The 18307-nt window shown below is 43.2% G+C and overlaps 1 protein-coding gene across 3 annotated transcripts in view; it reads left to right on the plus strand.

The window, feature by feature from the left end:
• Window positions 1–680: 680 nt before the first annotated feature.
• SP3 (Sp3 transcription factor) overlaps window positions 681–18307 on the plus strand; it is a 35580-nt gene continuing 17953 nt past the window's right edge. Inside the window, exons 1-4 of one of the 3 annotated variants that reach the window (XM_064162503.1) lie at window positions 681–950; window positions 1271–1395; window positions 1570–1683; window positions 12066–13428. In XM_064162503.1, coding sequence (XP_064018573.1) covers window positions 944–950; window positions 1271–1395; window positions 1570–1683; window positions 12066–13428 — 1609 coding nt within the window. In that variant the 5' untranslated portion in view covers window positions 681–943. Of the gene's footprint in view, window positions 951–1270; window positions 1396–1569; window positions 1684–11026; window positions 11066–12065; window positions 13429–18307 lie in introns of those variants that run through there. The other 2 variants (XM_064162508.1, XM_064162517.1) reach the window with 2 other exon arrangements.

The following is an 18307-nucleotide window of genomic DNA, read 5'->3' on the forward strand; positions in this document are numbered from 1 at the left end:
GGACCGGGCTCCCCGGTCTCACAGGAGAGGGCGGCTTGCCCTGCGGGCTTCAGCACCTATCGGTGGGGCAAGGCTGCCACCAGGCAGGGCCTACCCGGCCAGGCTGGCTCCCTCGGGGCCAGCGCGCCGACATCTTAGCGCCAGCGGGAACAAAGCGCGGCGGCATCGGTGGCGGCTGCCCGGGGCCGCCGTAGCTGTCGCCAGGCGCCAGCGACACCCCCGTCCGGCTGATTTCGAACGATCCCCGCGCCTCCGGGGCACACGCGCACCGCGCCTTCTGCGCGGCAGGGGGACAGCTCCGGCGGGGGTGGGGGGGAGAAAGCGCTGCCGCCACGCAGCTGTGCCTGCCTCTGCGCTGACCCCTGCGACGCGGGCGAGGCGCCAAGCCCCGCGGGTCGCATCGCCCAAGCGCGGCAGCGGGACAGCGCGACGGCGGAGCCACCTCCCCGCAGCGCGGGGGCCGCGCAGGCCCGGCCCGGTGCAGGCCGCGGGCTCTCGGCGGGTCCCGCTCATTGTTCCTCGCACAAGCCCTGGCAAACAGGAAGCCGCCTCGGCATGGGGCGCCCCCCGCGCCCTTGGCGGCTGACTGGCAAGCCGGGCGGCCAGTGCGAGCGGCGGCGGCGCCTCGGCGCAGCCAATGAACGCGCGGGCGTAGGCGGGAGTTCCGGGCTAACAGGCGGGCGGGCGGGCGGGCGGCGGTGTCGGCCGGGCCCCCTCTCCCGCTGCAAGCCCCACCTTTCGGCTTTCCCGCACCGTCAATCAAAATAGGAAAAAAAAAACCGGAGTAGGCTCGGGCCGCCGCCGCCGCTTCAGCCCGTGAGCACAATAAGCATGTCCCCGGCGGCAGCCGCCTAGCCCCAGCCAGCAGGGCCTGTGTGCGAGCTAGCCAGCCTGCCTGCCTGCCTCCCGCCCAGCCAGCCAGCCGGCCGCTCGCACTCACACCATGACCGGTACGTACGCACCGACCGAGCTGCCCCGCGGGGCTTCCTGCTCCTGCTCCGGCCCTGCGCTTCCCCGCTCCGGCCTCGGAGCGTCCGTGTGCGAGCGAGGCGAGAGCGGCACTGAGAGCAGCAGCAGGAGGAGCAGGGGGAGGAGGGAGAAGAGGGGCAGGGGCAGCAGCACGGGGAGGAGGAGGAGGAGGAGGAGGGCTCCGTGCGGGAGGGCGGGGGGAGCGCTGGGGTTAGGGGGGGGGAGAGGGAGGGAGGGAGAGGGAGGGGGGTGATCGCTCCCGTCAGTGACTCTCCCCTCCCCCTCCCCGCTGTGCCCGCAGCTCCCGAGAAGCCCGTGAAACAAGAGGAAATGGCTGCCTTAGACGTGGACAGCAGCAGCCACAGCGAATATCTCCAGCACGGCAACGGCGCCGCCTCGGCCTCCGCTGGGGCGGCCGCCTCGCAGGTAAGCGCAGGCCCGACCGGGCCTTTCCCCCCCTCCCCCGGGTGACACGTTGTGAGCGGGTGCGGGAGCCGGTGCCGCCGCCGCTTCCTGTGCGCGCGTCTGCGAGGAGCCCGGTCGCTGTCCCGCACTAACCGCCACCCACTTTCTCTCCCTGAACCCGCCCATTGTGGGTAGGACGCGCAGCCGTCACCGCTCGCTCTGCTGGCGGCCACCTGCAGCAAGATCGGCCCGCCGTCGCCGGAGGAGGATGAGGCCGCCGCCGCCGCTGCCTCTCACTCTGCCGGAACGGTGAGTGCCCGCCCCGCCGCTCTCGCACGGCCTGCCGGGGGGAGAGACAGCACAGCCAGCCAGCCCGCCCGCCCGGGGGGAGGGACGGGACACACGGCACTGCCCGCCCGGGGGGAGGGACGATAGCAAGGCCGACCTGCCAGGAGAGGGGTCCCCGGGCTCCCCTGCCTCTCCAGGAGGAGCCGGGCTCCCGGGAGGAGGAGGGAGCCTAGCTTCCCCCTCCCCCGCCATTGGGAGCAGCGCCTTCATTTACTTTCAAAAATGGGGGGAGGCGGGAAACCTTCCTCCCCCTGCCTTGGCATCGGAACGGCTCGCTTGGCACCCGGCAAGACTGGGAGGCATCTCACCTCCACCTGAGCGCACCCTCAGTATCCTCTCCTGAGCTGTCAGCCTGGAACCGCGCACTCAGGCAGGAAAACAAAATGAAGGCTGGCAGTAGGGAAAGATGTAGTTAGAAGTAAAATGGCTGTTTAGAAGCGAACGTGGTGGTGGCAAGCTGCTTCCTGTATCGACGCTGTTTTTTCTAGGTGCAGTTATCTATCATGCATTCCCTCTTACTGCAAACCGAATTTCTGTCCTTATCTTTAATGTGCTGTCTGCTCTGAAACGAGCTTTGGTGACCTTGGAACCTCGTGTGATGAGATGGGTCTTGCAGACTAGAAACGTGTGGTCTTGTTGAAGCTAGTTTCGAATCTCTGTAACAAAAGCTTAATGGAAACTCGTATCTTGAATTGGTGTAGCTAAACTTATCTTGTTGGCGTATACTCATAAAATTAAAAGGGCTGGTACGTTTCTAAATAATTGGTGCCTAAAAATACTGCTGTATTAAAAGGGAGCTTCAAAATATATTTTGAAATAATATGATGAAGTCCTTTTGGCCTTAATCCTTGGGGAATGGCTTATATAACCTCTCTATTTTTTTTTGTTTTGTTTTATAAAACAAGTTTTAAAACAAGCAAAACCTTTCTTTGCCTTTAAGGAACTCGAGTGTGTTGTGTTTTTTTTTAAACTTGCTGTACACAGCAACTTTGTGTGTTTTTAGATTTCTGTAAATAGGAAGAAAATTTGCAAAGCATTGTATTGGTGGACAAAGTGGCTTTGTCAGGCTTTTAACAAATATGAAAATATGCTAAACTTCTTATCTGTACATTTCAGCTTACTTTAGATAAAGAGAAGCTGAAGCAAAATAATTTTCTGAGGTCAAGCAGCAGGTTTTAAACTAACAACAGAGCTTGAAAATGCATTGAGATTCTGACCCCCTGAACCTGTTTATTTTTTTAAGTAATATGTTTAAAAAAAAACTTTTCTAGATATCAAATGCCTGATACCTCTAAGATTTGTTTCATAGTACCAAATGCTGAAGAGTAGAATGTTGTAGCAGTCTCTTGCATCAACATATATACTGAAAAATTAATGATGCTTAAATTATACCTTGTTTTCCTGTATCCCCCCCATCTTGAGGATGGCTTGACTGCATAGCGTGAGCAGTGCAAGATCTGGTGGTGTAGTAGCATCCAGGCACAAGACGGGTGATTCCTGGTATTTCACAATGGACAAAGCAGTTTTGGAAATGGTATTTCTTTATTTCTGTTAAATTAATCTGTTCTTATGTTTAAGGGGCTTTTCAGGGCAAGGTAGAAGCAATTCAAGAGAATCCAAAGACTTAGTTAAAACTAAATATGACTATAAACCCACTATTTCTCATACGTGCAGATAAGCCCCTCCTACATACTGCTGCGAGGTGGGTTATAGCATTCTGCTAATTTTTATACTCCTACAACACAGCTCTTGAATGATTCAGAATATTTTGGGTGGAAACTAAAAATAAATTGAAGAAGATACCTACAGTAGCCAAATTAGACACTTGAGTTAATTAACATGACCTTAATAAAGAGAGAGGAAGGAGTAAAGTCCCTGAAATATATTCCTTGTGAAAAGCAGAATGTATGAAGGGATTTATTGCAATAAAGATTTTATTTTTCTGATCTTCCTGCATGTAGCTTATTGAGGGATGGAAGAAGGATGGAGGCGCTAAAAAGGCTTAAGTTGCAGGCACCTCATGACTCATGTGGAAAATGAAATCTATGCACATGGACTTAGATATATTGTCTTCCTCGTGTTTGTTATGTTGATCTCTTTCCCAGGAGTATAGATGAATTGGTGTGATATCAGTGTGTGGGTGATGGTGCCTAATGTAGTGATGTGAAAGCAGCCCTTTTCCACCATCTTCCTATGTTCAGACTGCAGTTCTGACTGCTGAATGTAGAACTCTCAATCAGAAGCTGAGAGAGGAGTTTTCTTTTAGAAGCGTTTGAGAGCTTGTGTGTATCAGGATAGTGGGGCTGGTTTTGCGGGTTAGTTTGTTAATGGCTTACTGACATTTGCTTGGTAGGAATTGGCAAGGCTGGAGCCAGTATACTAGGCTACTCAGTCTGCATGCTGCTTTCCTGGCTGAAATAGTATGCTGCAGCTGCCTCCCCAAGAGACTAGTAGGATGATTTAAAAGCAATAGCAACAACAAAGCTCCCAAAGGAACGCATGGAATATTGCATGTCTGGGATTTTGGGAAGAGCATGAGCAAATGTGATTGTGTTTGCTGCAATCTGTTTGGTTCTGCATTGAGCCCAGGGCTTGGACCAAATGACCTTCAGAGGTCCTTTCCATCTGAAATTATTCTGAGATTCTGTGTTGGTATCTGAATCCAAGTCTGCTGTTTGAGTGGATGCTACTTTTATGCCACTGGAAGGATTACTGTAGAAATAGACTGAAGAAAGTTGCAAAGGCTTTGTATGGAAAGCAAGTGAAGAAGACAGAATTAAATTCAACCCTCTGCTTTCCATCCTGTTAGTGAACTGAACAGGCTGTCTCTAGTCCACAAAGTTTTTAGCTTGGCCCAGGATTCTGGTTAGAGTTATATTTACTTTTGGGTGACAAATTACTAGTAGTCATTGCTGCTGATCTCATTGTTGTGTATTGATGGAGATTGCAATCTTTCAGTTTAGGTTTTGACCTCGTGATTTATTCTGCCTGCAGTCATCCTATACCAGTGCTTTGTGTTCTGCCTGCTAGCGTTTGGTTTTAAGGTAGACAGCCTTGAGTTTGTGGCTTGCTTTCCTGAGAACCTTTTCATTGGTTGCCTACTGCTGCATCCATGGTTGGTTCAGATGTTTGCCATGGAAACTTCCTTGAATATTGCTGCCTGCTGGTGCATGTAAAAGCCTTGCTGGGATGGTATGCACTACTGTGTGACCTAGAATGACAGCTCCGGATGTCTTTTCTCACTCTTGGGAATTTAAAGTCTGAGAAGTTTGAGTTTGGGTCTTGCTTTTTCACTGTTTATCACTGACTAATAATTTTAGCTTAAACCTTCATATTTGGGATTCTTTTAAATTTAGTTATAAATACTCTTGTATTTTTTCAATTTAAACACATGCAAAGATTTTAACATTAAGTAAAAAGGAGAAGGAAAACAGATCATGGCAGAGCCATGCAAAGTAGAGAAAACAAAAGAAGAAACAGATTCTAACTTTTAGGTCAAACAATGTCTTGATGGTCAGCTGTATGGTTGTCATGTGATCAGATAATTATCTTAAAAGCTATGAAGTTGAAGTGATTACCAGGTGTTTGTGTTGTTTTACTTCATGGCAATGCAAAGCTGCAAGCACTCTCTAGCATGCTCTGAAAGACCATTCTTATGGTTGTGCTGGGCATGACTGGGATACAGTGCAAGACTGATGGGAGTGTGGGGTGGTAGGATTGGAAGGCAGGTGAATGAAGAAAAATGGCAGGCTGAGAAAACTATTGGTCCTAACAGCTGCCAAAGAATGGGAGCTGTAAGAGATGGCTGCCCCAATTGTAGTTGCATCTAGTGCAATGCAGACTGCACTGATTATTTAGGCTTTAAAAAAGAGAAGTAAGAAAAAAAAAGAGAGAATGATTTATTTGTGTTACTGCTTACCAACCACACGTGGCAAATATTTGGAGAGGTTAATAATTAGCAGTGTAGGATGTTACTTCTCTTCTTCAGACAAAGCTTTTGTTTGTATCTTTTACAAGTAAAGGTTGGAGTGTTTTAAGGCCTGCTTTGACATATCTCAATCTTTACAATTAAGTATTAATGCTTCATAGAACTTAATGAGAATCTGGAATTCCAGTTTGTTTGGGCCTCAGAACATTACTTCAGCCATCTGAGATGCAACTAGCTTTATCTCAGGTTGGGTGGAAATAGTAATAGTGCTGATAGGATAGAGAAATGTGAAGGCATTTTCAATTTTGAGTTTTCCACTAAGTAAAAATGTAGATGAATGCCATTTGTCAGAGTTCTCCATGCTTCTCAGTTCTCTGGTCTATAGGATGGTTTTGAGGAAGCTTGAAGTTAGTCTGACATCTATTTTTTTATCCTTTATGGATGATAACACAGCTTCCTGGTGCTAAGTTTCTGGACATGAACAGATACACTGTAATGTGTTCAGCCACCACAGAAAAGTCTGCCTGGGATTGTCTTGCTTCTTTCTGTTTTACATTTTGGCAAAACGAGAGATTTCAGGTAGAGTGTAGTACCTAATAGTAGGTTTCCCCTGCCACTGGCCAGAAACTCACCTTTTAAAATGTTTGGGTTTGTTGTTTTTTTTTAATTTGGAATTCCAACCCGATGCAGCTACTTAAAAAAAAAAATAGTTTTAGAGAAAGCAAGAAAATACATGTCTGAAAACATTCCCATATTTGAAAACAGCATAAACCAGAAAGTTTTCTCTCTCTGATACTTATACTTAGGAAGTATAAGATTTCACATAATGGTAAAAAAAAAGGTTTTTTTCTTAAGTTATGGAGAACAGAGTCAAAAACCTGACTAAATTAATTTATAGTATCTCCTGCCTAATGCCATATACCAAGCCAATATTCTCATCGTAATTTCTCCTCCTTAAGTCTAGGCTGATTACTTCTGATCACCTTCTTTTTTTCCTCCCCGCCCCAGGTTATTTTTCTTCCCCCCAAATTTACTTTCAAGGTTATTTTTTCCACTGCCTTCCCAAGCATCAAGATGATGCTGACTCGCCCCAGGTCCTCTCTCTTGCCACTCTTGATGACCTGATAGTGCCTTCAGCAGCTAAGACATTAGCTGAAGAAAAGGAGCCATTTCACACAAACTTTGGCATGCACTTTTAGCCATTAATACACATGCCATGTCTCATTCCTTAATACTACAGCTTTCGTGTTTCTGCATATGTCAGGGATGCTGTACTTAATCTAGGTTCTGGGCTTTTACTGATTAAAAACAAGCTATTTAACTTTTGGCTGTAATTCATCTCCAATAAAAAGATGTAGGCATTCTGTAAATTAAATTTTAGATAATTTTCACCAGATTGGAATTGTCTTTTAAAATAACATTTTAAGCACCCCTAGATAATACTTTTCCCTGAAACCTTCTTTGATCCTCTAAACTTTTGATTTGGGCAGCTGTATTTCTCTGAATTGAGTGTCTTCCTTAACAGAGAACTGAAACATGCAACAGAATTAATTTGCCCTAACATGCAATTTATGTCATCTGGACCACAGTGTCTGATTCTGAATGTGGTTTTAACCTCTAGGAACTACAAGATACAATGTATTAGAATCATAGAATGGTTTAGCTTGGAAGGATCACAGGATGTTAGGGGTTGGAAGGGACCCAAAGAGATCATCCGGTTCGGCACCCCTGCTGGAGCAGGACAATACTATCTAACACAGATCACAGAGGAACACATTCAGACAGGCCTTGAAAATCTCCAGAGAAGAAGACTCCACGACCTCCCTGGGGAGCCCATTCCAGTGCTCTGTGACTATTAGAGTAAAGAAGTTCCCCTTTGTGTTGAGGCAGAACTTCTTTTGCTGCAACTTACATCTGTTGCTCCTTGTCCTATCACAGGGAGCAAGAGAGCAGAGCCTGTGTCCATCCCCCCCCTCCTGGCCAGCCTTCAGATACTTATTTATCAAATCCCCTTTAAGTCTTCTTTTCTCCAGACTAAAAATCCCCAGGTCCCTCAGCCTCTCCTCATAAGCCATGCCCTCCTGTTCCCTAATCATCATCGTAGCTCTCTGCTGGACCCTTTCCAGCAGATCCCTGACCCTCTTAAACTGGGGAGCCCAAAACTGAACACAGTATTCAAGATGAGGTCTCACCAGGGCAGAGTAGAGGTGGAGGAGAGGCTCCAGCTCAAAGATTATCCAATTCTAACCCCCTGGCATAGGCAAGGACACCTCCCACTAGAACAAGTTGCTCAAGGCCTCATCCAACCTGGCCTTGAACACCTCCAGAGAGGGAGCGTCCATATCTTCCTGGGCAACCTGGTCCAGTGTCTCACCACCCTCACTGTAAAGAGTTTGAATCTTCCCTCTTCCAGTTTAAACCCATTACCCTTTGTTCTACCATTACAAGACCTTGTCAGTAGTTCCTCCCCAGCCTTCCTGTAGGCCTCCTTTAGATTAGGTCATACCTTAATGCAAGAGTTGAAGCAAGTGCATTTTATCATTTATTTGTAATGACCTAAGAATGCACAGATAGTTTACTGTAGCTTTGTAAACACATGGTATTAAACTCATGCATTAGAGCCCTAACTCTTTCATGAAGCAGCAATCCGGATGAGTTAGTGGCCATTCTTCTTAATTAGGTATGTGAGTTTTAAATGTTTAGGAGTTCATGACTCATTATCTGTCTACCTCTGCTGATTTTGCTGATGCTTTAGCTCCAGGACTAAATGCAGCAAGTGGCTTTCTGTAAAGTGCAGCAAAAAGCAGTCCACAATAGACTGGCACAGATAATCATTTGGCAGTTCTTTAGTGATAAAATATCCATGGCTAGTGGCTTGTGTCCAGTTGATCACATTTGACTTTCTGAAATGCAGGTGCAGACAAGATGTACCAGTGCTTAGAGGGATGTTTCTTCCCTTTGCAAGTTTTACTTTGATTTTTTTTCTTTTAATCCAAGTCTCATCTCTCAACAAGGTTTAGATTACTTTTTAAAGGTATTTTATCTTCTGTATGTGCTTCTTTTAATCTTTGACTTAAGGTTTCTTTAGTGTTCTCCAAACACACTGAACAAGACAACTGCTAAATTTTTATTTGTTCTGATCTCTCATTCTTCATGGATGAGAATTTCTGCTCAGAGAGATTTCTTTATTTCACCCACTGGCAATTATACAAGGCTTGTTAAAGAATCAGAAGACAGGCTGAATGGCAGTCGTTCCTTCCACTCTTCAGTGCTACTAGACCTTTCTTTAGGTCGACATATAGTTTGATTTGAATTTTTCCCATAACTTGTGCCATCTACTCTTTGCTCTGTTCCTTACTGTTGTTTTCTGAGGCTGTTTCCAGTGAAGTCCACATTGCTTCCTGTTCTCCATGGCTGAGCAGTACTAATGCTAAACTTTCCTCAGAACTTTGTCCCTTCCTCTGGACAAAGAGCTTTTGGATTACAGATGTCACTCTGCTCAAAGAATACCTTTCAAGTAGCTGCTGTCTGAGTATCAGTTGATGAGGAAAATAACTGTTCCTTTATCTCTGCCCTCTAGATATTTTTCATGGATAACTGACAAACTGATGTGTTAGTACTGTGCTGTAAAGATAAATAAGCCAGCAGATGTTGCTGCTCATGGATCAGTGGTAGAACTTTGAGTTACTACAGCAATGCTTAATTGCCTGAGGATGAAGTGAAAAGTTACTCTTTTTTGTAGTGTAAGAAATGTCCTACTGGCTCAGCAGACTTTGAGAAAGGGTTAATAATCAAGTTTGTTATGACAGGTTGATGGCCAGTTGAGGTTAGAGATCACCCTCAAGTATGCTTTACCACAAAGAGTTTTTCATGCTTTAATGCTAGTAATTTTGATAGCTGCTAGGTAGATTCTTGAAAACCTCACCCTCTCTTTGCCCCACCCTCCTCATGATTCATCTGGTAGTGTCTGATATAGCCAGTTGTAAGAGCGACATGTGAATAACAGGCATTTCATCTACCCTGTGTAGCAATATCTTCATATCCACATGCATGGTTACTCTGAAACTTCTGCATGGACTGACAAATACATCTACTAAAGGTATGACACTCTTGACCTAAAACCCTTACAGAGCAGGATTTGAGGGAAGATTTCACTAGACCATAAAAAGATGAGGAGAGGTGTGTGCCCAACATGAAAAGGGCAAAGACCATTGAGTGGCGATATGGAAATCAACAGATGTTTGGTGAGAAGAATAGTATGGAACATTTCCATATCACGAAGGAAACAAGTTCCTTTTGAACTATTTCTGTGAGAGGATACTTGTATGTTATGAGTAGACACAGACATACTTCTGTGTATTAGGTCAGTCTGGTTACAGCATCGACTTTCAACATTTGCTTGTACATAGTCTTAAAGCAGTGAGAAATTACTGATGTGTAACAGTTCCCATTGCTTTTTCTTTTTCTCTTGTTCTAGCATAGTATCAGCACATTGTTATTAATTTATAATGACACATTAAATATATAACAGTCACATTTTTGCTTTGGGTATTTTCGACTGATGCTTGCCTTTGACTTTTATGGATCTGTTGATACTTCAGTTAATAAGTATTTATATACCAGTGAATTGAGTAGTTGTAAACTTTCTTGGCAGCATTTCAACAACCAGTAAACAATATTAAACACAGGAGCATAAGGCAAATGCAGTAGGAGAGGAAAATGGAAGTTTTTGCCTTTCTCTAGGTAAGATGGTGTGATATGGGATATTGCATATTTTTTCTAGGTTCATAAATTATAAGATTGAAAGACTAAAGGAATTAAGAGTTCTTTAAATGAAGAGCTAATCAGCCTAAGAGGAAAATAATAAAATGGAATTATGATAGCTTGTTTTCTCTTTCTGATTCATGAAGTATCAAGGCTGTGAAGTTAATTTTGTTCTTATATAATAATAAACATTTGTTACTAATAAACTACCTGAAATATTATGTAGACCTTTAAGGACAGAAGAAGGCTAGCTTTCTATTTTTTTTTTTCAGTAAGTATTTAGTATTAGAGTATTTTTCTTGTTCGTGTAGCCTCGTAGATCAGGCCGGAATATGAAAGTGAAACTAGTGAAGTCCCAGCCTACACTGTCAACCAAATTCACTTGATTGCATAGCACATGATTAATTTAGGCTGGTAAAGTCTCAGTACCATGTTAGAAGAGGGTAAGCTGTGTGTTGTATTTTCCGTATCCAGGTTTTATTCTAAAGGAATTCATAGTGCAGAATCAGGAGGAAGCTATGATATGCTCCAGTAACTTTCCTGCCAGGAGTGATCACAGGATCAGGGCAGAAGGACAAATTAGAACTTTTCTTTCAATGTCCTGAGAATTCTTCCAAAAAGAAAGAAATGCTTCACAGTGCTGAAGAAGTTGTAAGTCAAGTTACTTACTGATGAAATTTAGGTTATTCCGTTGGTTTACTGCAGTGCTGTAAAACAGATAAGGAGAAGTTTAACTGCATCTTTTTTAGTCTGGTGGTTATTTACAATACCAGGATGTTAAATCTAACTCTTTATACTCCATTCTGAAAAAGACTGCTTTGGTAAAGAAAGGTGAGTGCAGTTTGCCTTTTCTTTACTGAGTAAGAAACAAAAGCATACTACATCAGTCTGTAGCTTCCTTAATCTGTAATGATCTGGGCATCTGTTCTGAAACACTGACCTTTTTTGTTGTTCAACTTAATGTATTATTTTTTTCTTCCCTCTAACATGTATGTATGTCTAATCCAGTAGAGATTCCTGTGTGAAAGTCCTTAGTTTAGAGGCTTTCTTCCCTAGGGAAACAGTAACTCAAACACATAAACACTAGGACTTTGTGTTATGTGCAAGTTAAACTGAGGCTATTCAGTCTTTCCAACTGTAGCATGTTAGTTACCTCTTAACGCTCCCTTGACTACTGGGAGTCACAATGTGCACATCTGTACCATATATAACACAATGGAGATCCGGGAGATCCAGGCGGTGCTGGCTTCAGGGACATGCCTCCACTTCTAGAGGATAGGTACTGGGCTAGGTAAAGAGTCTAGGTGAGTCATAGGGTAACCTGGTGATGACAGCTCCAACAGCCCCTGCCAGCTCCCTTCTTCCCAGGGATTTGGATTGTCCAGCAGCCTCCCTACCAGAATAACCTTGCTGGTGGTCTCCTGACAAAGTCGTGGCACAGGAGCTGCGATTGACCTGCTCACTACCTACACGCTGGTTACTCTGACTCGGGCATTAGCTTACTTACAAAAGTCTGTATTTCATAGTTCTAACGTAGTTGCTATTGTTCATATGGGCTATACTGCTTGGAGTTTTCTGTAGTGCTCAAAACTGCATATAGTCTGCACGACCCTTTTTAAAATGTTGTCTTTTCTTTTTTCTTTTTATTCAGACAGGGGATTTGGCTTCTGTGCAATTAGCAGGAACTCCAAATAGATGGGAGGTCTTGTCTGCAGCTCCTACCACTATAAAGGATGAAGCTGGTAATATAGTACAGATTCCAGGTGCTGCCACAGTAACTTCAAGTGGGCAGTACGTGCTTCCTATTCAGAGTTTGCAAAATCAACAAATCTTTTCTGTTGCGCCGGGATCAGATTCGTCGAATGGTACAGTGTCTAACGTACAATACCAAGTCATACCCCAGATCCAGACAGCGGATGGTCAGCAGGTTCAACTTGGCTTTGCAGCCTCTTCTGATAATAGCAGCATAAATCAAGAAACTGGTCAAATTCAGATCATTCCTGGCTCTAATCAAACCATCATTGCCTCTGGGACACCTTCAACTAATATTCAGAATATCTTGTCGCAGTCTGGTCAAGTCCAGGTTCAGGGAGTTGCAATCAGTGGTTCGTCTTTCCCTGGCCAAGCGCAAGTGGTTGCTAATGTCCCACTTGGACTGCCAGGAAATATTACGTTCGTACCCATCAATAGTGTTGATCTAGATTCTTTGGGACTTGGCAGTGGTTCTCAAACCATGACAGCAGGCATTAATGCTGATGGGCATTTGATAAATACCGGACAGGCCATGGATAGTTCAGATACTTCTGAAAGGACTGGTGAGCAAGTTTCTCCAGAAATTACAGAAACCGCCACTGATAATGACTTATTTGTGCCAACTTCATCTTCGTCACAATTGCCCGTCACCATAGACAGTTCAAGTATATTGGAACAAAATGCAAACAACTTGACCACAACTAGTGGCCAAGTTCATAGTTCTGATCTTCAGGGAAATTACATCCAGACATCAGTTTCTGATGACACGCAGGCTCAAAATATTCAGGTCTCCACAGCACAGCCAATTGTACAACATATACAGCTTCAAGAATCTCAGCAGCCAACCAGTCAAGGCCAGATTGTACAAGGTATCGCGCAACAGACAATCCACGGTGTGCAAGCAAGTCAAAGTATATCTCAGCAGGCTCTTCAAAATCTTCAACTGCAGCTGAATCCTGGGACTTTTTTAATTCAGGCACAAACAGTGACCCCTTCTGGGCAGATAACCTGGCAGACATTTCAAGTTCAAGGAGTTCAGAACTTGCAGAACTTGCAAATTCAGAATGCACCTGGTCAACAAATAACTCTAACTCCTGTGCAGACTCTCACGCTTGGTCAAGTTGCAGCAGGTGGGGCGTTGACATCAACTCCAGTTAGTCTAAGCACTGCTCAGTTGCCAAATCTACAGACAGTTACAGTAAACTCTATAGATTCTGCTGGTATTCAGCTGCATCAAGGAGAAAATGCTGGCAGTCCTGCAGGTATTTATTTCCCTCTTTTTGCAGAAAGTTGTTTTTTTATCATTGCATGTGGTTGGTTTAAATGCTGATAATGGTGTAGCGTTGTCTTCCTGCAGAGGCCTACAAAATACACTGGCTTATAGTGATAATAGATTTCATTTCAAATGGTCAGTCCATTAGAGATACTGTAATGTGGGTCATAGTCCATTCTCACTTCTTCTAGTTTATGCTCCTGTAACTCCCAAATGGTCATAGTCAACAACACTTCTAATACAATGCTAATTGATGATTTGTAAGTCTTGTTATGCAGAAGATCTTCATACTAAATTGAGGAGGAGAAAATCAACTACCACGACTCTTAAGAGAGAAGTATTGTTAACACACCTTATTCTTCCCAGTCCTGAATAGATGTTTTCATGTAAAATCCAAATGTATTTGTTGATAGGATCAGTCAAGGTTGGAAGGGACCACAAGGATCATCTAGTTCCAACCCCTCTGCCATGGGCAGGGATGCCCTACCCTAGATCAGGCTGGCCACAGCCTCATCCAGCCGGGCCTTAAACACCTTCAGGAACAGAGCCTCAATCACCTCCCTGGACAACCTGTTCCAGACTCTCACCACTCTCATGCTGAACAGCTTCCTCCTTACATCCAGTCTGAATCTCCCCACCTCCAGCTTTGCTCCATTCCCTCTAGTCCTGTCACTACCAGGTAGCCTAAAAAGTCCCTCCCCAGCTTTTTTGTAGGCCACCTTCAGATACTGAAAGGCCACAGTAAGGTCACCTGAGAGCCTCCTCTTCTCCAGACTGAACAGCCCAACTCTTTCTGTCTGTCATCAGAGGTGAGGTGCTCCAGCTGTCTGGTCATCTTCGTGGCCCTTCTCTGGACATGCTCCAGCACATCCACATCCTTCTTGTAATGGGAGTCTTTTTCTCCCCTGAAAATTTTCAGACCCCCCTGAGGTGTTGTTACTTGTCTGCTGTTTTGTTCAATTAATTTCCTACTGATTTAATATCAGTGTACCTGTGGTGTACCAAACCTGCATAAGCGAAAGTGGAACAAGCATGTAAATACCAAAATTGAGGCTCTGCTGCAGAACGTATGTGAATACCCTGTACTATTACTTGCATTATGTTTCAAAATGTGCAGTTGTTAATGATAAACCTCACAGTGTGTTTTATCTCTCTAAGCAGAGAAGAAAGGCTGTTTTCTTAAAATAGGTGTTTCTTAACGTCAGAAAAAAATAAACATGCCCGTTTATTTTTGGTAAACTTGATACAATGCATTCTAAATTTCAGGGCATAGCTGCCTAAAAGAAAAACAGATGAATGAGGTTCAAGACGTTTTGCTGTATTTGAAGTCATTTAATCTCATCACTGAGGGTTTGTGCCCAGGCTAGTGATAAGGAGCAGAGTGAGCAGTAGAAATAATCTGGCAGAGAAATGTGCACAGAGCGGTTTGGAAATGATGGTTTACTCTAATCATGTGATCCAATGCTCTGGTTCATTAAGATAGCAAAGCATAAATGTTTAAATAAAACATGCATGTTTTGAATTTTATGCATAGTTTTTTAGTTCCTTTTCACTGGAAGTGACTTCTGTATTATGGACTTCCCAAGACAAAGTTACCCAGACCTAGATAAGCTCTTTGTTGGTTTGTAGCCAACAGCAACAGAGCATTTGCTCTGCCGTGTAATCCTAGGTTTTAAATTTTCTATTTCCAGTGACCACAGAGTCTTGGTTTGGTTTCATGACCACCTTGCTACCTGTGAGGACATGAAGTATAGACATCAGTAACAAAAAGCATTTATTATATATGACAATACAGCTAAACTCACTTGTCAGAATCTAAGTCGTGGAAAAAGGGCACTGTGGCTAATATGAAATACAAGGAGGATGAGAACTTTATTTCTGAGATTTATATTTGGTGTAGGATCATGCAGCTAATGTAACTGCTTCTGGAGTAGCAGCAGAAAGTTGAGAAGAAAGATGGAAAAGAAAACAGGAGAGAGGAACCAAAAGAAAGAACACATGAAAAAGAAGTTAATCTGCTGTATGCAATCTGTTTGTTTGTTAACAGTCCTTGAAGAGTATTTTAATGGTGGTTTATAATATAAGGGGATTCCATCAAGCATTCCTTAAGCATATTTTCCTATGAGGAAATTAACATGAAAAGAGAAGACAGTAAATGTGATATATGAAATGTGATTAAATAGTCAGAATCAGCAGAGGAATAGCAGAAACTATTGCCTGAAGTGAATAGGCATAAACACCTGGTTTATATTGTTAAAGATCAGGTGGAAATTTATAGTGGTACTTTTCCTACTTCTCTGAGAATAGTAAATGGACTGAAAGGTATTAAAACTGGCATCCCCTAAATTTGGGGAGGATTTAATTGGTTCCTCCTATATGTTACCAGAAACTCACTTTTCCAAAGTAACAATCAATGTGACACGGTTCTGCCTAATGGAATCAGACTGAATTATCTAGATTGACCTTCATCATCTTTTCCATATGCATCTGGTATTTTGTCTGCATCAGAGGTGTCTGAGAATACTTTTTCAGTGATGTTCCTCTCCTTATTTATAACTCCTTACAATACATTATGGTGCCCTTTCTTCAGGCCAAAGAACAAATGTACAATTAAAACAGGTTAAAAAAATGTGTTAAAAATAATTTGCCATCAAAAATTACTGTTGTTCTGATCTGCAAATGAGGAAAACCAGTGTAGGTTTTAAACTGAAAGAGGAAGGTGTGTGGGTGGGACAACAGAATGTCAGAAGTTAAAGCTAAAGAGTAAGAGGCCACTTGATTCCTCTTTCCTGCAGGTTGTCCACAAACTTTGAGGCAAAGTAAGAGTTTCCCCTTATCCTGTATGACATGCTTTCTTTATAAATACAGTTGGGCTGGATTTTCTGTTCTCATTTAGCAAAACTTTTCTACTTGTGGCAAAAAGACTGTGTTCTTACTCTTGGATCAGAGATGGTTGGTAATTATCTGAAGTCCAGTTAACATAGATTGCTCTGTGAGCAGTGTAGGTGTGAAAACTTGGTTAGGTTTTAGAATTTGGTAGCTACAGCCTATTGCGTGAGAGGTGTATAAGCCTAGCTTCCTGAGTAAGCAACAGAGGACATCTTTTCTGTTCTCATCACGTGTGATAAATCTCTTTGCCTAGGTCTCACGTTTGCTTTTCATAATGGAAAGTCATCACAGGCCTAAAACAGTAAATGTGTAGTGTTCTTTGAAAGATGTCCAGTGATTCTCCTTCTACCAGAATGCCTGGTTTAAGGGGTACATATGCAGAGACCTTCACAGCACGGAATTTGTTCCAAGAAGTCTTGGCCGAGCTTATTTTATCTTAGAGTGTTTATTAGCACTCATGTTCCTCCTCATTGTGCTTAGCATTGCCTTGCAGTGGCAGAAGGGAAGGGTTTTGGCTAGCAATAGCTGAAACTTTCTTCAGCATTGCTTTTTAAAACAGTAATCTATACTAAAGAGCACCTGTGTGTTAAACACTGGCAAAAGGGTGTCTTTGTCACCTGTGTGTTCTGGCTTCAGTCATCTGGTCTTGAGAGGAAGTTAAACCTGAGAAAGCTGCCTAATAGTGTATTGCTTTTGTGTCACTTTGTAATAAAATACCACATTGTGTGTAACAAAAGGAGCTGTTAGGTGCCCAGTTTACGTTACTCTTTAGCAACACAGCTGCTCAAGAAAGGTGTTTATTCTTACACCAGATTGAAGAAGTTTATAGATTTCAAATAAGGTACCATTCCCTTTTGGAAAAATACAGGGTACTGAAATGTGCCAGCTTGTTTTTCATGGGTTTGTCTGGTATATTTTTGTTAGTTTGAAAGAAATTTTTAATTACTGGAAATTTTTCAACTCCTTGAAGCCATTGTCCAGACAAAGGAGACTTAACAGTTAAAAACTAGTTATAATGGTGTCTTGGTTAATGTATTAATGTACTAAATCATATTTTGGATTATTTCCTGAAAAAAAAGGCAATTTAAAGCAACCAAGATAAGACCTGGTAACTTTTTTTAAGATGCTGGATACTTTTTGTTTTCCTAATGCCTTTGGATATTCCAGTAGCACCTGAAGAAACTAGCAAGTGACCTGAAAGAAAGTGGCGGTGACTGGAGAAGGGACTTTGCTGCTTGTCAACCCAGACACACTCAGTTAAAAGATTAATTTAAAAATTAAAAAATGGTTTTCCAGATTGGTTTACAGGTGAATAAAGTCAAAGGGATTCTCTTCAAGTGTTGACTGAAAGTGCCACTGCAAAGCTGAGGTCCTCATTTCTACATGTTTCTTCCTAGCTCCTTCCCTAACAGGAGTATATACAGCTCCTTAATGGACTCATCTGCCTGCTGACATTGAAGCTTTCATTCGTGGCTGTTGATCAGCTTACACCAATTGGTAGAGAATAGGACTGGTTGGCTATTTTCATTCTTTCCAGAACCTGAACTCTATCATGCTGAAGTAATTTAGCTGAGTTTGGCCTAAAAATTGGTTGACAATTTTACAAAGTAAATAGTTGCCAGAATGACAGCTTAACTTTGATCTGTTGGTGCCTTGTGAAGCTCTGGTCTAACATCTGTTAGGTAAAACAGTCCAAATATCCAAACAAACACAACTAAAAATGGAGTCTTTACAGTTTTAATTGCAGGGATGGTTGCTTCATTGTTCTAATGCTGCTGGTGAAGCAGTGCAGGATGCTGCTTAAAGCGTAGCTTTCTTCTGGCATCCATAACCTCATAAAAATTTTTGAGTGGTTTTCAGTATTACACAATTTTTTTCTCTGAGTTCTAGGTTTTCCTCTCAGTTGTTCAGTTTTTCCTTCTAAGGTACTTTATACCAACCTTTTGAGAGAAAGGCATGGTTTTATCATGAAATTGATT

This window comes from Pogoniulus pusillus, chromosome 2 (assembly GCF_015220805.1).
Source record: "Pogoniulus pusillus isolate bPogPus1 chromosome 2, bPogPus1.pri, whole genome shotgun sequence".
Classification (NCBI taxonomy): domain Eukaryota; kingdom Metazoa; phylum Chordata; class Aves; order Piciformes; family Lybiidae; genus Pogoniulus; species Pogoniulus pusillus.